The following is a 27,602-nucleotide window of genomic DNA, read 5'->3' as shown; positions in this document are numbered from 1 at the left end:
AAGATCACTCACTCTTTTGTACTTTGATTTCTTTGTTGTGAAGATTTCTTGAGATACAGGTATGGAGATAATTATTAACATTAAAGGAGTCATTATTAGCAGTTAATGCATTATTTATTAATTAGCTTAATCACTTCAGATGTTTTTACTCAGATGCAGACGGCCCACTGGAGAGAGAAGACAACGTGGATGACCGAGACTCAACTTTCCTGCGGTCCATCCAGAATTTCCAGAAGCACGAAGAAGAACTCACTCCCGAACAGATCAGAAGGACGACTGAAGACGAGACAAGATGGAGCGTGTGGTGTTTCCGTCACCAAAGTAAGTAGGCTTTTAATTAAGACAACAAAAGTAGCTAACATAAAGTTGCGATGAGCTACAGTTAACGTCACCTACTGTATGCTGATGATATGATATTAAATATTCATTACTTGTTTTTAGATGTTAGGCAAGGACTCCTGTGTCTCCTGGTGCTCCTGAGGGTGGATGTCAACCAACCGATCATCCCAGGAAGCTGCTGCAGCACACTGAACACCTTTCAGCACCAAACTGTCTTCCAAACCCCCATCAGACAAGTTGGATCCCTGAACTGCCAGCCCCACCAACACCCTACCTCCCCCCAGCTGTCAAGAGGATGAGGAGGGCAAAGTGGACAGCAGAGGTGTTTCAGTCCACCAAGAAAGTAAGACTCTTGTTTAAACTATAAATAATGACATAACTGTCTCACACTGCTGCAGTAAAAAAAACATTTTTTAAAGGGAGTCTGGTGCTCAGAAACACTACCACCTTTGTCCACAGGGACCGCCAAAATCAACACAAAATGAAAGTTCTTCACATTAGCTCTTTACATCCTGTTTGTTGATTACATATTCTTATCATCAACATATCATCAACTTGTTATTAGATAAATGATTTAATCACATATGTATCATAAATATTCATGATCTGTTTGACATCGGTTTTTCCTGATGCATCCAACAGTTGATGTCGACCAGCTAAACATCACAGGAAGCTGCAGCACCTCAGCAGTCCTCCAAACACACTTCAGTACCGAACCTAATTCCAGACCCCCAAAACCAGTGGGTCAACACTGAGAAGAAGACGACAGACCCAATCTAGGAGATGAGGAGCGTCCCAAACTCACCAGTACAGATGAAGCTGTCACTATGTGCTTCCTCTGTGGTGGCGGTTTGTGAAGCTCCTCACACACAAACAGAAGAAGCTCTCAGCATCACTTCAAATCAAGACGGTCAAGAAAGAGACACTGACAGACCAACAGCTGTTCACATGTACTTTCGGGCTGTGCAGTATCTCCCAACACAGTATTTTCTGAAACTTTGTTTGGTGTTGAATTCAATAAAATGGTCAAAATGTAACATGATCCAGCATTCTGTGAGATCCTTTACCCTCAGTGATGTTGGGTTAACATGAAGCTTCTTAAAGATACAACGAGGAATTTTAAAAGTTACTCTGGATGGATCAGACCCTGTTTTATTTCTGCCTAATGTAACTTTCACATCTTCATCCTGCTGATATTCAGCACTCTTCTTTTGATAAAATAGCTTATTTGGCCAAGTATGTCATGGATACATATTTGATGAGCTAGTAAACACATCCATGGAAAAATCCATATAAAACAAAGATACACATGTTAATCCTCACATCGGCATCAAATACATTTTTTAAATATGCCTTATTTATCCATTCTAAAGTATATGAGATATGCACATGCATAAATAAGCTATAAGCAAGACTTTAAATATGAACATATTAGACAATGTGTACTTCAAGGCAAACACTCGCAAAAATAACTTCAATAACTCCTGTACGAGATAGTTAATAGTAGTAAATATAGTTGATATATGTACAAAGTTTATATTACAAATATACTTCTTTTTACATGACATATAAAGAAATAGGAAATATTTCTACCAAGTAAATTGGTAAGACTGGGATAGCTTATTGACCATTACACGCAAAACTAGACATTCTTTTTTACAAATCCTTCCCGTACACACACATGTGGCATTTAAACACACTTTGGAGTTCAAAGTTCACAGCTGAGGCAGAGGCTGTGAGTTGATTGATTGCTTAAGGGGTCATCCATAGCTTCTCCTGTTTGGACTGTTTTTTTCTGGAAGATTGTGAGCACCATGTACTTTTATCTTCAGGCCAACCTTTATTCTACACTGGGTTGAAACTACCTCTAAATAACGGTGTTTGGTTCCTTTTTTTAACTGTCATTCCTCCACAGAGTAGGGCTGGTTATCTCCAGTCAAACCACTCTCTTAATCTATCCTTTTTGTGCCCAGATCTAGATAAAAATATGGCTATCTTTACTGTTTTGCTCGCAGCTGACCACTGCAAGAGCTAAAACCCATCTGGTATCAGTACCACTTTAAGGTTATTGGTACAGGCATGTTCATTTTCTAAACGACATCCAGCCCTACCACAGAGTGATGCCTCTTTGAAGTCATTGCAATCCGAGCCTCACAGATAGCCCACTGCAGAGCTGCTCCGGCTGGTAACTCAGTAAACCCTTCCTCTGAGATATGGTTGATCTTCAGGTAATGGCCCGGCCCATGCAGAGCCACCGAATGGAGGTGTGAGAAGAGCAGCTGCAAGTCCCTTGTCAGCGTGTAGTGAGACACCAGCCTCAGCTCAGAGGGGATCTCAGCCTCCTCGGAGTAATCAAAAATGGCCGCCATGTACTTGGACAGGTCCTGACCCCGGGATTTGGCTCGGCCCACCTCCTCTCCAATAAGCTGGATGGCTGTGTCGGAGCTGAAGGCGTTGGACCTGGAGCAGAGCCCTCCGTCTGCCTCCATGGCTCCGCCGCCGCCGCCGTCGTCACTATATGGAGGCTTCGGTCTGTGGTTGAGGGCCCGAGAGCAGATCACCAAGATGAAGTCGCTCTCCCGGATCTGCCGGCAGTGCCAGGACATGCTGCCCTCCTCGGCCACGCTCAGAGAGTCCCAAAGGTCCAGGCACACCTGGGGAACAAAAAATAAAAAATAAAGAATGTCAACAAACTGATCTTATAATATTATGTGGCAAAAATGCACCATGAAACGTCATGTCCACTACCTGAGTTGCCATGTGCTGTTGGATGAAGGCTCCCAACTGCATGACGGCTTTGACGTGTGCCGGACCATCATAGCTGCTGTAGCAAATCAGAAGACGAGGAGGGGTAAGCCTCTTTCTGGGCAATGACATCACTTCCTCCTGAGTCCCACTCTCCTGATGCTGCTTGATAACATCTGAATGGATGACAGACAGAAATCTGGTTGCTCGGTGATGACAAAGAGGAAGATACAGGATGTAAATGGAGTAAGAAAATGACAATTGCTTATTCAGTTAGCTTTCATGAGACTCAAACAGTGATTTTACATAAAGCACTTGGTTTGTCTTGGCACCTGGTTTGATGTTAAGTTTCTTGATCCAGAGCTTGGCCCTCCTCCTGGTTAGGGCAGCCAATAAGACGACAAACACAGCTACCCCAGCCAGGCATAGTGGAAGAATCAGAGCCAAAGACGGAGTGATAGGAAGTAGTGAGGAACCTCCTGAGGATGGGGGAAGTTGTGATGACGTGACAATTGAGTGACATTTGAGAAATCTGATTGGACTGATCACACACGTATTAAAAATTATGTTTTATATTTTTCATTGGATTGACCCTCTCCACAACATAAAGATTGATACATCGCCAGGATCAGCAGCAATCAAAACAACCTCCCCTTACCTGTTTGAATGCGCAAGACCCGAACATTGAACGTTTTCCTCACCGCATCCACTTCGTTAGCTGCAATCTGTGACACGAGAAATGTTGAGCGTTAGTGTCTAACAATGCAAGATGATCTTGTTTTTAGTCCATGTTCTATTTAACATCATTTTGTAATTTATATTATTACTTATATTATGTTTTTAGGGTGACTTTGTATCATGTGTCTAGGGACTACAGATGAAAAATAGCCTCTTAACTTACTCTGGCGCATTTACAGAAATGTTTTATTAATGTGCACTGTCCCTAGCAAATAACCCAAATAAAATAAATAAAATAAAGCTTATTCTTGACCTTGGACACTGTAGTTTGACAAAAATTAGCTTAAAGACTGAATTAATTGATTATTTCAACCAGGTAACCAGGCAACATTAGCATTTTTGGGGGGCATTTATATATATATATATATATATATATATATATATATATACAGTACCAGTCAAAAGTTTGGACACACCTTCTCATTCAACTACTTTGAAGAATCTAAAATATAAAACATATTCTGGTTTGTTGAGCATTTGTTTGTTTACCACATAATTCCATATGTGTTCCTTCATAGTTTGGATGTCTTCAATATTAATCTACAATGTAGAAAAAAAAAATACCATTGAATGAGAAGTTGTGTCCAAACTTTTGACTGGTACTGTATATATATATACTGAATGCTAGTTGCTAACTTTGATTGCATGCCGTTTGTTGCTGGACAGAATGTGTAATGTGAGCCACACAGTGGTTTGATTTGAGCTAGAAAGGACGTTGAAGAGAGTGGTGAGAGTTAACCCAAACAATAAAATTGCGACCTCTCTGCCATTACGCAAACATATTGATTAGTGCAGCTTTATCTCAAGGTCCACTCCTAGAGCTGTCACCCATATCTCATAAAGGGGACATAACGTCAACTGGGCCCCGCTGGACCCTTGAGTTAAGGTTATTTTGTTAAACGAGTATTTTGATATCACATATTTAATACAAAGCCCCCTGAGGTTTTTATATTATATGCAATTAGTGTCAAGCATAGATTCATTTATAATTAATTTTACCTCGCAGGTGTAATTGGTTCCTTCTTCGAGGTCATTCAGCTGATAGCTGTGATGAGTTTTGTTTTTGCTGGAATTCTAAGGAAATCAAATTCATAGCAAATACAATTATTAAGGTCACATGATTATCAATTATTTCTACAATATATATAACATAAACAAGATATTGATGCAGTGAATGAAGACAAAACGACAAATTATAAAGCTGCAGAAATGGAAACCACTGACGGGTGTGATGTCTGTGTATTTCTTCATGCCGTTCGCGTAACACAGTGAGAAGTAGTCTCTGATGCCCAGGTTTGGGGGAGCCAGGTTAAAGGTCACAGTGATGGCAGTCCCTTCCTGCTGGACCTCGATATGTTTGGGGTACCAGTCTAACACAACCAGACCGCGAAATAAAGACAGATGTAAAGCTGGTCGTCACAAGATGGCATTGTTGTACCAGTTTATTTGGGAACAATGACAAACATTTTCTCTCACCTTTTTTGCACTGCTCTAAACCATTCTTCTCTGCACATGCTGCGAAACCACAATGTGCACATTATTATAGACTCGACATTGTTCTGGCAATAGCCTCAGAGCTAAAAGTTGTCTTACAGCGGGTGGAGTAGATCTTGCTGTGGTAGAACCTCTCCCACTCCTCAGGCACTGGCAGAGCCATGACGGTAACAGCATACTGGGCACCAAGGGAGAGGCCGGGGAAAGGGTCCGACTTGTACACCTGTAGAATGCAGCGCAACCATGACCTTGATTTCATTGTGAGATGAGAGTTATTGACAGATGCTTTATTAATGTTTTGGGAGAACGGCTTTAATGTGATAGGTCCCCTATCTTCAACTTTCAGGGCTGCCCCCCCTCTCAGTCTATAAGTCGACTTATGAGTCAATTTGGCCTCAGTCAACTAAGATTTCTTTACTTGGATTGGTTGTTTTTTATGTTGTTTAATCGTTTTCAAGATATTTGACATGAACTCAAGTTAATCCCTGAGTGAAAGTAGACATTTCTACTGAGTTTGAAGATTAAGATGAGACAGACGTGAGGACACAGTGACCTTGAACTTAGACCTCCAAGATCTAATGACATCATCCTTGAATCTAAGTGGATGTTTGTGCGAAATTGGAATAAGACCCCACGTCCACGTGAATGGACGGTAACGATGGACATATGTACGCAAGTGACAGACAGACATCCCGAAAACAGAATGCTTTCAGTCGCAGCTATTGTAATGCCTTCGTCAGGTGACCCTGGTTCAGCTCTCATCCAATGTTGGATGACGTATTACAGGACGTGGGACATTAAATCCTCCTGAACATTCTCGTAAAACACTTAAACGTAAAATGCACAGCTGTTTCCTCTCAGGACATATTTTCACTTCCACTTTTCAGTTATTAGTACGATGATGTCACTAGGATCCGCCCTAAAATATAGCATCAATCACCGGGTCATAATATATGAGTACTGAAAGATAATTCCTAGGGGAATTTATTTTGTAAGGCAGTGGGAAAGATTTAGGATCCACTCTGAATAGAAATGTTTTAATATGAAAAGTATGATTTTAGTGTTTAAAATTCGCGGTCAACATTCCTGTGTGTAAAAGCAGTGGAAACAGTGTTTGTAGCAAGAATTTGTGTGAGAAACAACATGCCAGACGGAAAAAGGTCAAAGCGAGCGGGGCCATTCCTACCCTTTGAGCATGTGAAGCTGGGAGGGAGAGGTTCCTGTGGAAGAGAAAGAGCTGGCAGGCCACACTGGTCCTTCCCAGAGCCTGGATGGACACCTGAAAGCCTCGCAGGAAGGCGATCCCTGCACAAAAAACACAAAACGGATAAAGAGGGAAATCTGCATCAGAGACGTCGCGGCAATCCAACATCCAAGTTGCAGATATACTGATAATGATGTGAAATACGTGGGTGCGCTACATGTGCTTCAAACAGCTCAGTTCACGGTCTATTAAGCTTTTGACATAAAAGCCTTTAACACTGTCACCTTTCAAAGCCCCTGTCGTACACCGAATAATCAAAAGAGCTGCCTCTCACTCGTTGAAGCATTCTTATGATGCGAGGCGTCTCTTTGTTACCTCTCAGAAATAATGTTTCCCCGCTGCGGGACAAATAAAAGATTATATTATCTTAACTTATCTTCACCTGAAATCATTCTTGTTTATGTCACCCTGATATGACAAATTACTTTGGGGAAGGCAACTCGACACCGACATGAATGTGTTTCAAAACTGCCCAGAGGCTTTAAAACCAACTGAACCACTTCAGGGCCTCTGTGTGTGAAGGCACGCTGGCTGTTAACTGCATGCAGAATTTTGCTTTGTGTATTCATAACAACAACATACCATAGTAGCTGGGCTTCCAGGAGATAACAATGGTGTCCGATTTGGGGTCTCGCTCATTTACTAACTCCACCTTCACATCATTCGGTGCTTGGACGTAGTGCTGACAGAGTTTACGGTCTTCTTTTCCTAGCAACTCAAAACATGGCCAGGGAATGCAACCTGAGGAGGGAAAAAAACAACGGATACATTGAATGTCAAACTTTCTGTTTTTCAGTATATCATAGCAAGAGTAATCTGCAACCGTGCTAGCTGCTCGGTGAGGCTGTACGTAGTTGCTATGCCCGCAATCACAATGCTATCACACATAACACATACATTGTTCATTTACATTTACCTAGTGAGTAAGCATGCCAGCATTAGCTATTTAGCACTGAACACAAATTAAAGCTGAGGCTGATGGGAATGTCATTAGTTTTGTGGACCTTATTCTTAAAATATATAAATGGACAAATGATAATTTTGCCCTGAGCAACTTGGGATCACCAAAGTTTAAATAAACCATTAATCCTTTGGAACACGAAAGTCTGAACCAAATTTCTTGGTAATACATCGAATAGATGTTGAGATATTTCAGTCCGAACCAAAGGGGTGGATCGACCAACTAACGCACATTTCCATTCCGAGAGCTACACCGCTAGCTTGGCTAAAAATAACCATGGGATTGGTTTACGTAAAGCCAGTTGGATGAAAAGTTGTTGATCTTTACATAAAAATAAAACAAGTGCCTTAAACTTGCATTCTTTCTATTGTCCATCAGGAGCGTCTCGTCGGTTGCAAAAAGAAGTCAGTTTATATACAAGTCTATGAGAGAATGACTCTACTTCTCTCTTGATTTATTCCCTCAGTAAACATTGTAAACTTGAGTTTATGGTCTCGATTGCCAGTTTCAAGTCTTCTTCAATACAGCATGATGCTCATTTATTAAATTTTGGTCCCATTAGGAGTAAAATAGACCATAAAGCAGGGTATGCTTCTGTGCGGGGGTACCTTGTGATTGACAGGTCGCTACCGCGGCTATGTCCGATTTAGGAGTTGTTTGTGTTTTGTTGGTACAACTTTAACCGTTTCACAGTGTGTTTTTTAGTTCATGAAATTTAATTGTGGCCTATTTGGTTGCCTGGTCTTATTCAGCATTCGGTTGTACTTCGCTCCAATCTTAAGTGCCCCCTTTTGGTTGCCAAAAAATGGCGACGGCCAAAAAGTCAGTCATTTTTTTACTTTAAGTACATACTGCAGCTACTCTTACAAAGTGCGTACTGTGGCATGCAGTATGCATTCAATGGGACATAGTACTTCATAATGACCTTCAACTTTGACCCTCCAAAAAAAGCATGCTGGCTTGCCATACTTGCTATTCTGGTGTTTGTTCTATACAGCATTTGGCACACAATTTTTTGGGATACACTAATCTTTTTCTGACATACCAAAGAGTATTGTGACATGAATATTGGCACGCAAAACACGGCTTCAAAATTGTTGTTGGCAAACCAATGGATGGCGTCACAGCGATTATGTCCACTTCCAGTTTAATTCTATGGCTGGGAGCAACACACAAATAAATGACATGGAAATACCAGGAATTTCTTGTTTTCTGTCGCTAGAAGGAAAAAGTCATAGCCTCAATACAGCTGCATTTGTTTACTAGGTCCTCAGTGATATTAACAACTGGTCACACCCGTTCTTTGATCCTGGTATGAAGTTGTGCAAACAATGTGGCATCTGCTCAGTATGACGCATTGAAGTGTTGCTTTAGATTAATTCAGGACAATAAGAACCTCTAGAGAACGTCTCACTGCTGCAAAAACATGTTTGCACAATGAAGGATTAAGTGCATTCAATGCTTTGAAAAGTTCCTCAGAGTCATTTTCCTGCAATTTTCCTGCCGTCAGTCAGACTTACTTCCAAACCTTTCCATGGAGTTGAAACCCAGAGCGCTCTTGATGTCAGCTCGTGTTATTCTGCAGTATTCACACCCAGGTCCTCCCTGCAGAGGAGAAAGCAATAATGAATTCAGGCTTTCAATTACATTTTTGTCGCCTATGCATATTGAATGCGGTTTCACGCCATGTGAACAGCCTGGAAGAACGAACGTCCATCCTGTGATAGAAACACAGCACAAAAACAGATATGCACACCAGTTGTACGCACCAACACAAACAGATTAAATGCTTTTGTTTCATTTAAACATCACCTTGGATTCAGAGTCAACACAATTCCAGGACTGTGTACATTCTTGTTTGGCTGCCGATCAGAGGCAAGAATGTGGAAAGAAAACACACTCTACTTTTCCAAATAGTAATATACATGCTTTGAGAACCTCAAGCCAAGTTCCATTTAGTCCCATTATATTGGAGAGAAGGCAGGCCATTTACGGCCAATACCTCCAAAACTATAAGCAACTCCCACCAAAACTATCTAGATTGATAAATAGCACTACAGGTAACGGAAAAATATGTGTCTTCGATTTAGGGGTGAGATGTGTAAGACCCTTTAAGAAGTGATCAGACGCCAAAAGCATTAGCTGTCTTTGGTCACAGTCTCATAAACTGTGACGTCAGTGCTTACACTTTATAAACACGTATCGAAGCATCGGTAGGAATCGTGAATCAAGGTGTCTCCCGACTGCTGGTGGATCGCCAAAATAACTGTCTCCTGCTGTCTCTGAGTTCATTTAAATAAGCATCAAAGACAGGAAGAGACTCACTGATCTGAGCTCTCGGTTTGTATTCGTCAATATGATTAATAGAGGTGATGTCTCAGGAGACAACGAGGCAATCCAGATTTTTTGTTTGATCATCTGACAAGCGCTCTGCCTGAAGCATATTGATACATTTTTAACCTCTTATCTCAATGGGGTCTTTTCACAGCAGTCATTTTGACAGGTGTAATTTATGACATTAGTTCCTGGTGTCGTGCATGCTGGCTCAGTTGAATGGCTGTGACTCACAAAATAGAACGGTACCATAGTTCATTTTATCAATTACACCTGTATGTACCCCGCTCTGACTTATCAAAATGGCTGCTACGCAAAGAGCCTCTTGTGTTACCTAGGCTGTGTTCAAACATGACATTCTTACATGCTATTTTTGCTAAGCATGATGGGAAATTAAGAATATATTGTCACACGGCACAGTTTGTGGATTTTGTGTTTGCGAGAAATCCCCTGATATATACTACATTAGCAAGACTTTCTGAATGCGAGACGTTCGCTTACTGCATCTCCTCAGCTGCCCCACAATGCATTGCGTCCGGCTGCCTCGAGACCGGCTGTCTTGTGAGATTTCGAGCCAGGCTAAAAGCTGTTAACATGTCACTACTTGTAAAGTTACCTCTATAAAGTTTTGATATGTTTTCAGACAAGAACATACACGTTAGGATTTCCGATATGTGGTCAGTGTATCAAAAGAATATTACAATTATTTCACTCCGTCTTCATCTTGTGCTCTTTTTCCCCCTTAGGTTTTTTCTCTCTGTGCTGTAAAAGAAACTTGAATCCCAGAGGAATTTCTTAAATAATAAGCAAAGTATAGATTTAAAAAAGAAGTGTGTTGTTTATGAGGAACATTAAACCATAATAATGATAATACTGACAAAAAAAACAGACAAGTATGGATCTGTTTGTTTATGTTCCAGTGTATTGCTCAATAGCTATGTGGTTCCCATTCACAGTATCTGGTTTCTGTGTTGTAACCTGAACCAGTTGAAATAAATTCCTAGTTAAGGCATTAATCATAAACCAAAATATCATTCAGTGATGTCAGAACGTGAGAGTCAAACTGTTTTCAGAAGGAAACCTTTATTAAAAGTACACGTATACATTTTGTTGACTTGCACTGCAGGTTTAGAGACGCCATAGCATTCCATTACCATACCAGTTGGAGACCATAAATAGAGGCAGAGTCAACCTGTCAGGTTGTGTACTAACTGTCAAAAAGTCAAGTAGCCTAACGACCTGCTTGCACGCAAGCGGAGAGCATTATCAATGTTGTTAGCGTGCAGAGAACAAATGAAAGAGCCTTGACTGGCACGCTCACAATGCAGATGAGTGCACACGAAGAGTCGTTTGTGCTCAGCCGAAGTGAATCTCGTCACAAATGTATGTCTAAAAGGGAAGACAAAAAAAGGATGACTGCTAAAGATTGATGAGAGACATTTGATATGCTCCTAACATCAGATTTCAACCTCCCAAACAGCTCTGCACCAAAAGCTTAAAACCAATGACGGTTGCCTGGAGCTACCTATTCAAAGCATTGTGTCCAATATTTTCCACAGAGAAGGCCATAACACTCTTACAAGAAGGGGGGTCTCCTGTATGATTTTCAGTAAAGGAGGAGGTTTTGTTCTTCTAGATATAAGAAAAGGACAAACACAAAACTGTTTTGTATCTGAGATGATGGGAGATATAGTATCTATAATCACTATTAAAGTATAAAGAAACTTTGCAACGCACCTTTGTTTCATCATTTAGATGTTCAGAAAAGACGGATGGCATGTGAGTAGGACGTAGGAAACACGAGTTCCAAGCAAATTTTAGATGCTTTCTGCAGAAACATGCTTGCAATTTAATATTTTGTTCTTCCCAAACTTTGGAAACAATTAGATTCAGAGTTCTCAACCTCTTCAATTCATTTATAACATAAAGTAACACAATTTCAAATGGCCAAATTTAAACCAAATATTAATCGTATAACTGTGAGGGCATATCCCATGTTTTGGCACTAAATTAACAGATTTTTGGCAATATATAGATTTCAAATTATTTTCCGACATGCTAAATTAATCCAAAGAACCTCTAGCCATAATAGCAATATTTTGTGCGGTATCGCTGCATCTCCGTAATAACCAATACTCCAAAAACATGATAGCTTTTGCTGAACTCCTGGATCAGAGACTTAAACTGCTTAAATGGAAATAAAAATAAATACCAACTGTCAATCTATGGATTAGAGATTTAATCTGACCAAATAAAATATTAGTCAAACAGTTCTGGGTAAAGTAGAAAAGATGCCTAAGACATTCCCTAAGTATGGAAATAACCACCCTTTTTAAATTCAATGTTTTCCTCTACTTACGTAATTTATGTTCTTCGTTTTTTATAAATCATTTATCAAACTCAACTTGATAGGTCATATTGGAAATTTGGGTTAAGGTTAGTTGTGGGATGTATGTATCAATCTGTATTTCACATTGTATTTTGTACAACCTAAAAAACTAATACAAATAAAAAATCTTTCAGAGAATTAAAGTGTCTGTATTCTAGGTTAGTAGTTCCTAACCCTTTGAAAGTTGTGTCTTCTTGTTCAATTTTTCTTACTCAGATTTGGTAGATTTTTTAAAAGTAAAGGTAATCAAGAAGTAAACGTTTCCAGTCATTCACAAGCAAAATCACTGATTAGAAAAAAAACAGAGAAAATTATGTTAGATTATGACGTTATGAAAGATATTTCTTCTGCTTGTTTTCCGAATCTAGTCACTCGTGACCCTCCAGATTTATCTAGTGGCCCCATGGGGGGGCCTGACCCCTAGGTTGGGAACCAGTGCTTTTGAGTAGAGTTTGTTTTTACCCCTCTCTCCTTGTGATATTTGAATAAATCAGGTAAAATGTCACAAGTCACATGAACAACGTTTTGAAGAATATCTCAGAAAAAACAACGGCTCTATTTATTGTCGGATAAATAAATGTAGAATATGTATTGTTTATTTTTTCAGGTTTCTGGATACAATGTATATGCAAACTTGCCAAAACTGCTGAGTTAGAGTGAAGTCACAACCTGAGGCTCGTTAAGTAGTTTGACAGAAATAGCCACCTGGATTTTGGCAGCAACAGAAGATCAGCCTGCACGTATGTCAACACCGTAAGCGAAATGTCCACCTAAGTGCGAATACACAGCGTGATGGATTATCTGGGTTTACCTGTCGCACACAGTCCAGGCCGCAGTCCTGGGGAGTGATGGCAGCGGCGGCGGTGATGTCATCCTGAGCCCAGAGCGGCTGACCCAGAGCAAAGAGCTGGTACAAAACAAGAGCCGCCTTCCACATGCTGCTACAGCCAGCGTGGCATGGTCCAACTGTGAGCAACGGGGAACCTCAAACCCCCCCACATACACAAACACACACACACACACACACACTAAGTGGACTAAGAAGCCACACAGCCGGTGTGGAAGTTGAACTCTAAAGTCAGTGTGTCCTCGCTGGTGCGTTAGAGTGAGTGACAGGATCCTGGGAGGAGGCAGATGATAAAATGAGGGGAGTGGTGTCTTCAGGCTAAGGGTGGTGGAGCAGCCTGTTTACGCTTCCAGACTCGTTGGTTCTGGCTGTGGGAGCAGGAGGCACAGAGTGCGGTTTTGGCTCTGGAATGCGGTTCGCGGCAAGAATGGTGAACATCCTTTCAATGGGAACCAAGAGAAACCTCAGACAGGTTTATTTTTTATTAAGCATAGATGCTACGACATGTTCATGAGCTGTACACGCGTGAGTGTGGGGTTGTTTTCACAGGAAACATTGTATTGGCAGTTCAAATACATGTTCGGTGGGAAACTAGTATTTCAAATACCAGGTAAAAAAAGTACTTTTATCAAATCTTGATAAAAGCATATTTAGAGTAAAATATGATGGAAATAAACAACAAAAAGTTTGCATCAGGGATTCCAAAGGCCAGAATGGACAGCTGTTTCACCGGATCTGAAAAACAAACAAAAACAATATGAGGACTGAAGTGTATCAGGTTCAAAAATAAATAGTAAATCAAAATATATCTGTGTCCTATTGGTCAATTGCAGAAACATTTTGGGGACATGTTTCAACAGCTTGGTTATCATCGAATTTAGGTTATTTTGATTCTTAGGTCTTTTAGAGTTCATAGGTCAAAATCATCAAAACGCAATGAGATATCACAAAGCTTTCGATGTGTTTTGTCACGCTCAGTCCAGTAACGATCCACAGACAATTCGGTACAAATTGGACGCACATTTTAGGAGGCGGCGAAAAAAGGCAAAAATGTGTTTTTCCAAAAATTCTAAATGTCAAACTTAGTCATGCGGTCTTGAATGTTTCGGATTTCTTTGTTTCTGAAGTTGACCGTAAATTATAGCGCCCGTGTGCCAGGCATCTGGGTGGACCAGTGGTATGCCGTGGCGTGCACATGCAAGAAGAAGTTGGCAGCTCCGCCACCCTAGGGAGGCTCCTCGCAGAACAATCATACGGACAGAGCCGCGGTAATGTGCCGCGCTCACAGTGCGGTTTATCCAGTTTCCCTGATGGGATCATTTGAGTTAATACTTCCAATTCTCTTTTTTGGGGGGGGGGACATGACCACAGGTCGCTAGTGTAGATTTATTTCAGTGTGGCAATAAAAAGACACATGCGTTTTATATAAACATGTTCTCGGAGTTACAATCCAAGCTCTTAAAATTTGTTGCAATATAATAATTTACGAGACATGTAGAGAAACCACTTATTTGATACACGGAACATTATACTTTTGCTCTGGTTTATGCTTTTAGATGCTTGTTTAAGAAAGGAGATGCACTTATGACTTCTGGTGACTAGTAGTTCTCTTGAATACCTATGTTGAATACACTTCCTGTAAGTCGCTTTGGATAAAAGCGTCTGCTAAATGACTGTAATGTAATGTAATGTAATGTAAGAATGTCGGGCGGCTGTGCTTCAGAGGATCGGCGGTTCGATCCCTGGCTCCGGCATGCCGATGTGTCCTTGGGCAAGACACTTAACCCCAAATTGCTCCCGCAGGCTGTTCCTGCGGTGTATGTATGTGTATGAATGTTAGTCCTGATGGTCAGGTGGCACCTTGCATGGTGGCTCCTGTCATCAGTGTATGAATGGGTGTGAATGGGTGATTGATTAGTAATGTAAAAGCGCTTTGAGTGGTCGGAAGACTAGAAAAGCGCTATACAAGTACAATCAATTATTATTATTAAGAACAGACTAACAGCTCGAGGCAGAGCAGCAACTCTCATGTTCTGTGATGCAAAATGACTGTTTTAGTCAAAAGGAGTCTTGTTGTTTGAACAGAGCATAGATAGCAGCTTCAGTTCTAGTTCAGTTTCAGTGTTAGAATATTTTCACCATTAAACCTTACAATCAGACAGTCCGCTCCGACAGGGAACTGACGTCGTTATCTATGCTCTCCTTTGACAAAAACAGTATTTCTTACATCGCAGAACTCAGGAGTAGTTGATCTAGCGCCGCCGCCTCCAGCAGTGAGTTTGTTTGTGTTATTGTGTGAAGCATGATATTTATTCTTCAAGGTGTCTAAAATACTTGCTCCTGTGCTGGTACTCCGGTCTGTTTTTTCACCTACTGTACATATTATTCTCCGACTATGGATAAAGAACCTTATACAAGCAAAAAATATGAAATCTCTTTAATTCAAAATTCTTCCTACCATATCATCATCACGGCTGGCCAAATTACTGAGTAATCTGATTGCTTTAGGTTCTTTCATTTGTCTGCTGACAACAAGGAGTTTTTGTGAAATTCTTCTTTTATTATCTATGGTGACATTTTTGTGAGTCAAACTTGTTCCACAGAACAAGTAGACTTAGACGCTTTATTAGACACGTCCTCATGAACGGGGGGGGGGGGCTTCCTTCATGTTGAAAATGTGTGCAGCTAAGATCGGTGAGCAAACTTCAACCTAAACTCTGCTTTAAATGAGTTTTGGATAGTTTAATTTAGTGAAGATGGAAGGGCCATGGACAACACTGTGATTAGCAACAGTGTCTAAATCCTCACCATTCAGTTTCAACCCAAAATAAAAAAGACATATTGGTCCTTTAACACAAAGTGCTTTTTCATCGATTTGGAATCACTCAGAGATGTTAAATGACAGAAAACCTCAAGAGGAACTGTTGAAGCCTGTTGAATGAGCAGCTACATGCTACACGGCAAGTCCAGCTGCCTTTGACTCACTACTTAATGTGCACGCAACAGTGTCAATCTCTGGAGAAATCTACCCTGAAAATCAATTTACTGTGGAAAATATGTGTCAGCCTTTTTAGTTGTGAGAAAGATCAGATTTAAGATGAGATGAAACCTTATTTTTTGTGAAAAATAAATAAATAAATAAAAAATAAACAAGACAAATCACCGTATATTTGTCCCATTTCTTCTCAGGATCGTACGGCTCCCAGCGACTAGCGGGGAAGATGTGCTTGTTCTTCTCATACCAGCTCCTCAGCACCACTTTACCTGCATGAGACTTGAGGCAAAAGAACAAGACTGGGTGAGCTTTGACATGGCTTTTAAAACGCACACTAATTAAAGTCATTCCCTATGAGACCTATGCAGAATTTTTATTTTCCTTCTCCACATTTTCCTACGATTTCTTCCCAATAAAAGGTTCCCCGCTTTGCTATTTCCAAATAAAAGCTTTATTCTAAACACTATAGCTTTTATTTCAAAAGCAGCAAAATCAGTAAATGTTGGTTTTCAGCAGCGGTAACGTAACCAGCAGGTCTCAGCTGGGCTCCAGCCCCACTTTTCCCGTTGCTCTTCTCGGGATTAAACTCCTGTGTTGGGGAGGAAGATGATGGAGACCTACTTTTAATAAATTGTCCAGATTGTGTCCACAAGCTGTCCATGCCTCACTGAGATCCCAACTCAATGCGAGCCAGACCACCTCAGCATGTGGTCTGGCTGATCGGATCAGAGTGTGAGCAAGATCTGATCTCAGAGTGTACAGACTTGACAGTTAACGTGTCCTTGCACTCTCAGTTGACATAGGTGGCATTGTAAAGACAAAGTGTGTTTTTTGACGCTCTATTGATAATTTCAGTTTAGGTTGGGACATTGAGGTTGGCACCGGTTTGGATCAACCAAAGAATTCTGTTCTTTTCCTCTAACGATCTCTTGTTTCTGCAGTAAAATAAAATCGTCACCTCGTCTTTCTCAACGGTGGCGTCGTTCACCAGTCGAATGTCATCGTGGACGTCAAAGCTGAAAAGAGGACCTGTGGCGGGAAACAAAACAGATAAACTTTATGTTGTTCCATATATAGTACAGAAACTAATACTCATGGTTAAATGTTTTTTGTTCTTTAAAAACATGATATATAAAAGTGAATGGGCTGTTGCTCACTTACCAGATTTGCCTCTGGCTTTGGTTACAATGAAGTCGTAAAAACTGTGGTGCTGAATGAGACAGACAGACAGAGAGTGAAAAAGACAAATTAAACTCCTTATCTACACTGTAATATCCTTACATATATATTTGGAATAATAAACAACAACGTCCATACGAAGCATGTCTTGAGGTATGTCAACCTCTGATTTACAAATGCTCCATGTTGCACTGGGAGCATTACCACCTTCAGGCTTCACCCTTCAGTGTGGGTCAGTATGGAGGTCAACTCCTGTGAAGTAACTTCTCTCCCTGCTTTGCTGGGAGCTTAGCTTCTACCTCCCCTTCTTCCAATCCACTGGTGAGCCATGAAGAAGTTTGGCTTCGGTCTTTAGTATCATTAACACCTACGTTTGCTATTTTTTCCAGGTTCATACTTGGATTTTGGGTGTCTTCTATAAAATTGTTACTCACTATACTGTAACTGTGTTTGCCATCTGTCTAAAATCCTCCGTTTGAGCCTTATTAGGAAGCATGTGAGAAGCTTTGCTAGTTAGGAGAGCTATAAGTAAAAATATATATATATATAAATTATATTTAATTCATTAATTAATTATTTGCGCTGCTATTTTTTAAAAACTTTTTTTTAAATCAATTTATTTAATTAATGTTTATTTTTTGTATTTTTCTATGTTTGGCTGGTCTCATCATGGGTCGATGAGAAGGATGTGGACGTTGGGTAAAGATGGATGGGGATTTTAGGGGGGTTCTGTTTGTGTTTATAGTGTTGCTCTATGACATCTTTCAGTTCAATCTTTCTTTTTAAATATATATAATTGACAAGTCTGGAATATAATGTCTACCACTGCAACCAGAGAGTGATTCTTGGGGTGTGAAGACACACGCACATTGAAGGTGTCTAATGAGCCGTAGCACTAGAGCGCAGGAGTAGGCGAAACGAGACGAGTCAAAACAAAGTCAAACCACACGTAACAGTACTTACATGTGGGATTATCAGATCCTCTTTGATGTACATAAGCTGCTCCACTCCTGCAGACCTGCACAAAGAAGAAATGAAGTCCAATTAGTTTACACAATAATGTAGAAAAGGAAAACCAATTTTCCAGGTTAAAAGCCTCTGTGTGTGGGATTTGAATGTTGTCAGAGAAGGCATGCAGTGTGTGTGTGTAGCTGAGTGAGTTCTATTATACGGGTCTGTCTATCTCTGTTATATGTGAGGTTTTTTTCAAATAAGAGCTTTCAACTGCATCTCGGCGTGTACATGACAATAAGAACAATAATACATTGGATTTGTAAAGCAAGGTCGTTTGTCTTTTTGCCTTTATTCGGCAGTTTGATAATACAGAGATTAACCTTGAACCGAGGTGGAGAGGGGGGATGTGATTTGCAACAAAGAACCTGGGTGGGAATCGAACAGGCGACTCCACAGTTATTTGGCATGTGCGGTAACTGTTGAGGTTGGGACTCCCTTTTCGTCTTCTCACCTGAGCTCGCTGAAGTCCTTTCTGAGGACCTCCAGCGCCCTCTGCAGGAAGTTCTGGATGGTATTTCCCTTCTTCATCTGAGGGCGAAAACAAACACAAAGACATAATGAAAAAGTGTGCTGCTATTTGCCCATACATGTCCCCTGTTATCAATACTCTTCATAGGGTTTACTGAAAACAGTGAACCTGTGATCCTGCTCATCATGCTTTACCTTGACGGTCTTACGATGTCCAGAGCCGTCCCAGTAGCTGAACGTGATCTCAATTTCTTCACCTGAGGAAAAGGAAACGCACTATTATTTTTTTGATCGAGAATGTGCGTGCATGTTTGTACGTATAAAGCAGGGGAAAAGAAAGAAAAAGGTAGGAATTCTTCACAGCGGAGACATTTGTCCAAAAAGGGACAGAATGTGTTTAGAGTTACACTAGACTCACTCTTAATCTTCTCCTGTTTGAGCTCCCACTCCTGCCTGAGTTCCTCTCTGAGACGATTCTCCTCCTCCTGAACACAAAGAGCAGACAAAAAAAAAGGGCCATGCTGTATGAATGGAACATTAGAGACAGGAAGCATAACAAATATGACAAATTGTATTGCACACGAGTGCTGCCAGATGTCGGTCTCTGTGTCACAGGCAGCTCAGCTAACACTGATGGCAATAACGAGGGTTTTGGGGTTTAGTCTTCTTCATTAGCACATTGTTTTTAGACATGCGAATGTGTTCAACTGCCATTCTGCCGCCGTCGCCACCACCACCTGATCCATTCAGCTGGCTGATGTGCCGGTACTGTTGGTATTTGCGGATTGTGTGAACATTAGCATTAGTGACGTTACAGCTGTGTGCGTAGAAGTGCAGTGTGTGACATAAATCAGGGTTCCAACTCTTTTCTAGAGATCATTTTCCAGAACATTTCCAGTGATGATCTAGCTGGCATGACAGACAGGGAACACGCCATTCAGTAATTCATATTCCAGTGTCTTAGCCGTTGCTGCCTGAACACCAAAAACACCAATAGTGGCCTACTATTTTCCCCTCTGACAAATCTAAATTGAACTTTTAATTCCTTAATGTATTATTCAAAGTTTTGCTGGAATTATTAACTTCCAGTTACAGTACATCTGGTACAGCCTGGTATTTACTACTTACCTCTTGCCCAAATCATTGCCTGGATTTTGTGTTTTTTGCAGCTCGCCAGGTAAAAGTGACCTTTAAATCCTACCGGCCTTTATAGTTCGATCTGCGATGTGAAGACGCACTCATACGAATTGACACATTCCCAGGATTGCAGCAATCTTAGGTCCGCTCACTGCTAAGAAATCAGAGCTAAGTAGGATGTTTTAAAAAAGAAGAAGAAGAAGAAGAGTAATTCACATTGGCCTCACCTCTCTGTCTCGATCAGGAAGGAAACTTGTGTCCACGTCTGGATTTTTCCCCAGATACTTCTTCCTAGCTGGAGAGTCTGTGCGACAAAGTCAAACTTCTATTAGACAAACTTCCTGTTAAACATGTTGTTTCTTGTTTAATCTGTACAAAAGCCAAACGTGTAAATACGACCAGTTCTTATTTTGCTGTACTATCTTATGGCCAGGAGCAGTGACCAGGTGTTGCCAGGCGGATTTTTGCTTTCTTTAGACATAGCCGTTTCTCTTTGTTTCCCAACGCTATGCTAAGCTAAGCTAACTTTATCACAGCTATAGCCTGATAGTTAGCGTACAGGCAGAAGTGGCGTACAACATTCATACGGAGCCTCAACTGACTCTGTACAGGGGTATTATCACTGATCACAACATCTCACAATAAATAAGCAACAAAATGCCTAAAACTACAACAACAAAACATTTGAGAAAGCAACATATTCTGCAATATATGCAAGTTTTTTTAACAGGAAGAAATCCACAAATATGACCTCAACGCTAGGGTTGGAAATCTTCAAAAAACATTTAAGTTATATTTGTTGATATTCTCGTTACATTCCGACAGCAATCAATAACTCAAAGGCTCCGACTACCTGTGTGCAATCTGTCTGTGCACACAGATTTAGGAGAGAAACATCTTGTTAAAGCGAAACCGTGGCACTAAAAGAGGGACAGCATACAGCTGAAACTGATCCTCTACTCTGTGTTTCCTAATCACTTAGTGCTCAAACATTGTTACAATACACTACTCACAGTCCAGCTCTTCGTCTTCGTTCTCCTCCTCCTCCTCCTCCTCTCCCTCGTCCTCTGGGTTGAACGATAAACTGGCTATCTTCCTCTTCTGCTCCTCCTTTCGCTTCTTCTCCTTCTGCTTCTCGAGCTTGCTGCGCACAGAAAAGCATAAGAGATGAACACCCAAAATAAAGAGACAGATATACCAGGAAAAAAACATACAATCATCATTACATACTGTGCTTTCTTATATCTGATACTGTCAGAGTACCTAGGAAGGATGCCCTAGGTCTCCAGTTTGTGGGTGTACAGTTTCATGAGGCTGTGACCATCCTAGAGGTCACAACAGTGAGGTCAAGCTTCAAAAAATGGTCATGCTATGTGAAATTGGTACTATGGGGACTAACATCATCACACATGAATACAATTGGGCTCTTTGTTTCCACAACAATGAACTTTTCAGTGACCCCAGTATGCAGAAATATTCAAATATACCATTTTTTTTTTTTTAGAAAGGGGAAAATAATTTATTTATAATAATAAATAAAGCCTTCGCTCATTGACAGCTGAGATCGGCTCCAGCACCCCTGCGACCCTTAACTGGATAAGCAGGTTAAGGAAAATGAATGTTTTGTTTGATTTATTTTTCATTTGCTGGGCGCAGCAACCAATAGTTTGTCTCTTGCTACAATGCATTGAATTCATGTGCACTATGTTTATTTCATTAATTGTGTTTTAGACCAGCTAAAGCCGAACCAGTGCAGAGACGTGTGCTCGACCAACCACCAGCCAAAAGCTGCTGGGGTGAAAGTGAGCCAACTCACAGCATGAGCTCCTTGGACTGCTCCTTCTTGGCCAGCTGTTTCTCCCTCTCCTTCACCAGCGCCTCCTGCTTGGCCTTCATATCATTCAGTGTCACCAGACCTGATATGGACAAAAGAAAACAAGTCAAACATCCAGGAGCTCATGCTGTGAGTCAAACATCCTTGTGGGTCCCATTCTCGGCCAGTCAACAATGTGACAGAAGGTAGTGTGAGAGTTGGCAACTTAATAGGAGCAGAATGTTGATTATTAATACACATATAAACACACTTGCACGTAAATGTTCATCAAATTACAGACAAAAAAAAGAAGAATCTCACCAACTGTGCTGGACTTCAGCTCTGCCTCCACAGCATCGTAGTGAGCTGAGAACTTCTTGTCGATGTTGGACTTCACCATGTTGTCCTGCGAGGGGACAGACACACAGCAACACCTCGCTTATTGCTTTGACAACAGTAACGGGGCTCGTTTATTATACATACACAGGTTATCATTTGGGGGTAAAAGGTTAAGTTACAAACCTCTGCGATCTTCTGCTTGAGCTGTTCAAGCTGCTCTCTTTCCTTTTCTCGCTTCTTCATCAGCTGCATGGCTCTCCCGGCCTCGCTGGCAGCTCCTTTGTACTGCGCCATGTTGCTCTCTTCACTCCCGACGCTCGCTTGTTTGTTTGAAAGTTTAACTCACGAATAACAAAAAAATATATAAGTTTAATTCTGCAATAAAACTGATTTGTTTCCCCCAGAACTGTGAAAGACAGACGACGCAGAACTCACAGCACACCACAACAAGAAAAATGGCGGCGACGAGGTGCATGCTGGGTAGTAACGGGGTAGATATATAATGATGCCTTCAGGTCCCTCAGGAAACCACGGAATTGTGCCTTCCCACAGCGACAACAAAACGTATTGATGTGAAATTGAGAGAGAATAAAATACACTGTATGTATATTTGTATTGTATTAACATATAAATCACCAATGAAATATGCAACAGAAAGACAGCCATAGAATCTTACTTTTATTTCCCTCCTGGATGATTGATGAATCAATTGCTTCACCTCTTTTTTAAACCATTTTTATACAATTGAATTAAAATGTTTTGCTTGATAATTGAAGACCAGATTTATACATTCCCGATTTGTTTTCTGCTAAAGAGCTGAAAAAAAGCAATTCTTAGCAATCATTGATTGATTGGATCAAATTTAATCTCATCTTTGAAAATATCAGTAAAATCCATTCACATAGGTGTACACAATAATAATAACAACATCAGTAATAATAATAATAATAATAATAATAATAATAACAATAATAACAATAAAAATAATAATAATTTGTATGAATTGGCTTTATTTAAAAAAAATCTAATTGCATTCACATTATGCAGGCAATGCCAATTAAAAATAAAAAATTACACAATAATTTCTCTTGCTCTATCTTCCGTTCAATCACTCACTCACTCACTCACTCACTCGATATCACTCGTTATGTCTCACATTCATACCGTCTCTTTGTCTTTCATTTGATGCCAGTCCTTGTTCGACAGTGAAATGGCAATTTGACTGCAGCAGAGAGCGATGGAGGTACAGAAGGGAGAGATGAAAGCATTCACAGCACACATACACAGGGACCGTACGCATGGAAGAAAGGTGTTGCTGAGCTGTAGGCAAGGCACCACAAACCTAGAGGGAGGGAATTATTAGAAGGAATCTGTCAGGACATACAGAGGAAATAAAATAGAAAGATTTATTACTGATCATTCTGAAAGATTGTAAATTGTAGTGAGGCCCTTAAATCAGGTGGGGAGTAGCAAACGTATGAAGCAAACCTAAAGTTTCTTTTATTTTACTGTAGTTCACAAATCCCTGAACAGGTAATGCCTCTGATGCATAACATGCAGATTCGTGTTGGCTGTAGCTTCATTTTACCATTTGGGAGTGGTATCAATCTTCTTATCTGAATCTTTGAAAGATTGTTGATTAGCATTTTTCCCGAAATGTTAAACTGTTTTAACAGTAGGCCCATTCAGACATGTTAAAGACACACTATCATTTAAACAGTTTTGAAAGAAAATTCTGCATTAGATTTGTCAGGGAAACTTCCATGTCCATTCCACTTTGGACAAAAATGTCAGCGGCCTTAGATGTGCTGAGCCAATCACGATTGTTTTTCTAATATTTGGGCGTGTTAATATTTGGGCGTGTTTGAGACCCACTGTAAAATCGAAAATGAATCGAGAGGTTCCAAACTAGTTTGCATTTGCAATTTGGTCTAGTGTTGTCGGGCCAGCATTGCTGTATAAAACAAAATCAAAATAGAAAACTGTGCTTTTTTTGTGTCGACTAAATTAAAATTGTTATGGATAAATAACTTCAGTGGTGGAATGTTAGCTTTTTACCAACAAACCAAATACATTGCATTTGTTATATAGTTCGAATGAGCAATTGATTATCATTCATGTTGCTACATAATGTAATGTAAAGATTGCATCGTGTTGAATATAGACTAGCACAGCTTTTTGCAATCTTGTTGATGCTTCAAGCACTCTAATGGCGGGATGTGAATCTTCACTTTTTTCTGTCATTTTTATTTCTAAACTTTAACAAAGTATCGGACATATTAATCAAAATTAAAATAATCATTGATCGCAAGCCTACTCATAACCTGTGGCTATATACAACTGTAAGTAGGCATTGCTTTCAGCCAGGGGCCTCAAGTCAAAAACATTGGGAACCACCGAGCAACTACTATAGCTATATTCTGCATTTACTGTATTTTTATGAATGAGTGAGCTTTTGACTGTGAATGATTACATGAGGGAGCGTTTTTAATGCACCAGCGTACCAGACGTGTAGACAGGCGAGAACGGCCAGGAAAATACCACATAGGAGAGCGAATGGCACGGCAAGCAGCAAGGAGAGGCAGCGGTACGTCCCGATACGAGCTGTCTCGAAGCCAGCGACACTGTAAAGCCACACTAGGTCAATGCTGCGAAGGGTGGCGGGCTCCGCCAGTACGTCACTGACCTCCACCTACAGACAGGGAACAAGAGAGCGTCAAGTTATTTTATTTATAGAGCAAGTGGCTGAGGTGCTTTATAACACAATAGATTATAACGTTTTGTTCTATGATATTAATACGTCAGTAAATATCCCTCTCGTTAATTTTGAGGTTCTTTATTAACGACCATGGTGGAGTTCGTGTATTGCCTTAAGTTAGTTTTTTTACCTATGGCAATTGCATTTTCGCTTTAAAAATCCTAAAGTGGTGTTCATTTGTGAAGATTATCTTGCAGAACAAAAAGTGTAAACATCATAAACCCGTATTTGCTGCAGAGCTTATTTTTTGCAATAATCCAAAAAACAATGAAAAAAATCCCATGGGCCTTTTGTAGCAGGAACCTTGCAGTGCAATAACTTCCGGGTAGTACAGACACCTGAAGACAGAGGCCCGAGAAAATTGCCTACACAACTAGTTGTGTCCACACAATCGGTGATTAAGACCTCCATCTTCAAATTTTGGCCGTGCAGCATTTGAAATCTTCAAGACAACTTAGACCTGACTGAAGATCATGTGTTTTGCTTGGTTCTAAGAGGAAATAAAGCAGCCTGTTATGAACTTAGCAATGATAAGGGATGTTATTTTCTTTCTTAAAAAGAGACTCCAGTCGAAGCATATATAATCAAAATGAAATAGGGCCTAAAATGGATCCCTGGGGTACACCCAACACGTCCTTGCATTTTTTTTTTAACACCTGGTTGTCGTTGCAAAACATTACTAGAGGGATATATTTAGGGAAAGATCGTGTTTTGGGTGTACATTACATTACGTACGCAAGTTTGTGACGCAGTTATTACATTAGGTGATGCAGTACATGACATGGTTACGTACTATTGTTTAATATATTATTATACATTAAATCAACTGCTAACACTGCAAGGGTGGAAAATGGGGTAGCGGACCTTTAGGTGCCGGTTGATGCCATACGGATCCCTGTTGACAGGGCGGGTGGGTGTGGGCGTAGCAGGGGCAGTGGGAGGGGCCGAGGAAGGGGCCGAGGAAGGGGCCAGAGATTCGGGCGCTGGGGTCGGGGCCTTGGATGCAAACTCCGGAGGAGGAGGGGGCGTGTTTATCTGCTCTTCGTCGCTGTCATCGTCGATCTTACACTCCACCAGGCAGTCGTCACTCACCATCATCATCCTCGGCGAGGGAAGAGAGAGGGAGTGTTTGTTCTCACATGAAGATAGATGGCGGCGCAGACAATTATACACATGGGCAAACCTGCAGTCGCCCTCTCCTGATCTGGTCTGACATTAACATACACACATTCATGCTGCTGACCACTGCACACACACACACACACACACACACACACACACACACACACACACACACACACACACACACACACACACACACACACACACACACAAATAGCACGTAACAGCGAGCTGAGCGCTGCCACCTGTTCTTTAGCCCCCAAAAAAGAAGCCATACCAAAATCTGTAAATAGCTGCTGGCCATTTTAAAAACTAAACTGTGTTATTTTTATCTTGAGATAAGAATCAAAGTCTTAACAGCTTGCTCAAAGGACTTTTAATCAACTCACACGTATCAGATTTGATACAGCATATGCATGAACCGAGGTGGAAAACTGTAGTTGCAACATATGCCCTCATGACAGCAGGTCTTCCACAGGGACAGCAACAGTAGAAACAACGAATCATGTCTGACTTACCTTACTCAAAATGCTATCTTAATCCTGTATCAGTGACAGAGGCCCTTGCTGAGAGACAAGACAGGGGAGCCCTGCAGAGAGTGATAATCTAAAATGTCAATGAGATCAGTTCAAGCGCTTAATCACAAATGTCCCTGAGAGCTGAGTTGGCTCACGAGAGCTCATACAGAGGCACACACACACACACCCACACACACACCAGAAGTGCTAATGTGTTTCAGTGCTTCTTATTCCGTGTGTGTGTGTGTGTGTTGGGTGGAGGGGGTTATTTTAGGAGAAGGAGCGGTTGGGCCCGAAAAGATCACGTTACAGCACTTGGGTGCCTTCGTGACACAAAAATGAAACAATCAAACACACACACCGATAATACAGGAAACAAGTGTTAATTCAGACTTATCCAGCTGTACTTGTTGTTCTGTGTGTTCTAGCTACCGCTACATGCTGCTCTAAAATAGTGACTTAGTCTATAAAAGTCAAGATGTGAAATTATCTCTGTGTTAAAATCTGTGTTATAAATTGTGGGACCATATTTTTAATGATTAACAGGTAGGTCACTTGGAAGTATATTCATTTAAATGTTTGATTTTTCTCAAAAGAAACAATCTTACTAAACTTACAGTTCAGCTTTGTCTCAGCAAGATCTTCACCAATATGTATTCTACTCTCGACCAGTTTAAATCAGAGCGCATGTTCCCTTCTTAGATTGTGTCATTTGCTGAGTTTTTGAGAAAGAGGGCAGTACTTAATAATACAGAAGCAAGGAGTTAAGAAAAGACAAAAAATAAAGTATATATGTTAATCATCTTGAGACCTGAGATTTACCATCAGAGGGCCCCAACAAGCAGGTTGGGATATCACGGCCCTAAGCATAATCAGTTCAAACCATAGACTGTATATGGAGTAGTCACTGTGAATTCACCCATCAGATTGTAGACTGCCGTTTTGATGCCTTGACCAAATGTTACACTTAACTTTCATGAACTGAAAACACAATGTGAAAGGGTTAAAGTTCTAAGACAAAAACACAGACAACTCCCAGACCAGGAAAACGCTCTGGTAGAGACCTGTCAATCACAAGGTAGTCCCGCCCTAAAGCATACTCAGCTTTATGGTCTATTTGACTCTAAAAGGAGCATCATTTACTAAAT

General features: G+C 40.7%; 3 protein-coding genes across 3 annotated transcripts; all 3 read right to left on the bottom strand.

The window, feature by feature from the left end:
• Positions 1-2,429: 2,429 nt before the first annotated feature.
• si:ch211-207e14.4 (interleukin-17 receptor D) lies at positions 2,430-13,208 on the bottom strand. The gene is made up of 12 exons (XM_054608630.1): positions 13,076-13,208; positions 9,062-9,146; positions 7,163-7,321; positions 6,503-6,621; positions 5,416-5,539; positions 5,299-5,337; positions 5,047-5,192; positions 4,822-4,896; positions 3,743-3,809; positions 3,417-3,560; positions 3,088-3,302; positions 2,430-2,993 (listed from the first exon to the last, which is right to left on the bottom strand). Exons 1-12 carry the CDS (start codon positions 13,199-13,201, stop codon positions 2,430-2,432), a joined length of 1,863 nt encoding a protein of 620 aa, XP_054464605.1. The 5' UTR covers positions 13,202-13,208.
• A 374-nt stretch (positions 13,209-13,582) lies between these two features.
• On the bottom strand, positions 13,583-22,519 carry fam50a (family with sequence similarity 50 member A). The gene is made up of 13 exons (XM_054609093.1): positions 22,240-22,519; positions 22,039-22,123; positions 21,721-21,820; positions 20,918-21,048; positions 20,132-20,208; positions 19,186-19,252; positions 18,963-19,024; positions 18,751-18,827; positions 18,249-18,303; positions 17,268-17,316; positions 17,065-17,135; positions 16,275-16,385; positions 13,583-13,846 (listed from the first exon to the last, which is right to left on the bottom strand). Exons 1-13 carry the CDS (start codon positions 22,348-22,350, stop codon positions 13,838-13,840), a joined length of 1,005 nt encoding a protein of 334 aa, XP_054465068.1. The 5' UTR covers positions 22,351-22,519; the 3' UTR covers positions 13,583-13,837.
• Positions 22,520-23,214: 695 nt separating this feature from the next.
• Positions 23,215-26,542, bottom strand: cav4b (caveolin 4b). Its single transcript, XM_054609999.1, has 4 exons — positions 26,455-26,542; positions 25,679-25,916; positions 24,561-24,748; positions 23,215-23,398 (listed from the first exon to the last, which is right to left on the bottom strand). The coding sequence occupies exons 2-4, from the start codon at positions 25,913-25,915 to the stop codon at positions 23,215-23,217; spliced, it is 609 nt and encodes a 202-aa protein (XP_054465974.1). The 5' UTR covers position 25,916; positions 26,455-26,542.
• Between the last annotated feature and the right edge of the window lie 1,060 nt (positions 26,543-27,602).

The sequence above is a fragment of the Anoplopoma fimbria genome, chromosome 12 (genome assembly GCF_027596085.1).
Source record: "Anoplopoma fimbria isolate UVic2021 breed Golden Eagle Sablefish chromosome 12, Afim_UVic_2022, whole genome shotgun sequence".
In the NCBI taxonomy this organism is placed as follows: domain Eukaryota; kingdom Metazoa; phylum Chordata; class Actinopteri; order Perciformes; family Anoplopomatidae; genus Anoplopoma; species Anoplopoma fimbria.
This window is presented reverse-complemented; position numbering and strand designations above follow the sequence as displayed.

Coding starts and splice junctions, on each gene's coding strand:
- si:ch211-207e14.4 (XM_054608630.1), bottom strand. CDS start 13,201: ATGTGGAAGGCGGCTCTTGTTTTGTACCAGCTCTTTGCTCTGGGTCAG. Junction 9,147..13,075: donor GCCTGGACTGTGTGCGACAG/GTAAACCCAGAT, acceptor TCTCCTCTGCAG/GGAGGACCTGGGTGTGAATA. Junction 5,338..5,415: donor CAAGATCTACTCCACCCGCT/GTAAGACAACTT, acceptor GTGGTTTCGCAG/CATGTGCAGAGAAGAATGGT.
- fam50a (XM_054609093.1), bottom strand. CDS start 22,350: ATGGCGCAGTACAAAGGAGCTGCCAGCGAGGCCGGGAGAGCCATGCAG. Junction 20,209..20,917: donor CGAAGACGAAGAGCTGGACT/GTGAGTAGTGTA, acceptor TTTGTCGCACAG/ACTCTCCAGCTAGGAAGAAG. Junction 16,386..17,064: donor CCACCGTTGAGAAAGACGAG/GTGACGATTTTA, acceptor TTTTGCCTCAAG/TCTCATGCAGGTAAAGTGGT.
- cav4b (XM_054609999.1), bottom strand. CDS start 25,915: ATGATGATGGTGAGTGACGACTGCCTGGTGGAGTGTAAGATCGACGAT. Junction 24,749..25,678: donor GCATCAACCGGCACCTAAAG/GTCCGCTACCCC, acceptor CCCTGTCTGTAG/GTGGAGGTCAGTGACGTACT. Junction 23,399..24,560: donor CTCGCCTGTCTACACGTCTG/GTACGCTGGTGC, acceptor CCCTCCCTCTAG/GTTTGTGGTGCCTTGCCTAC.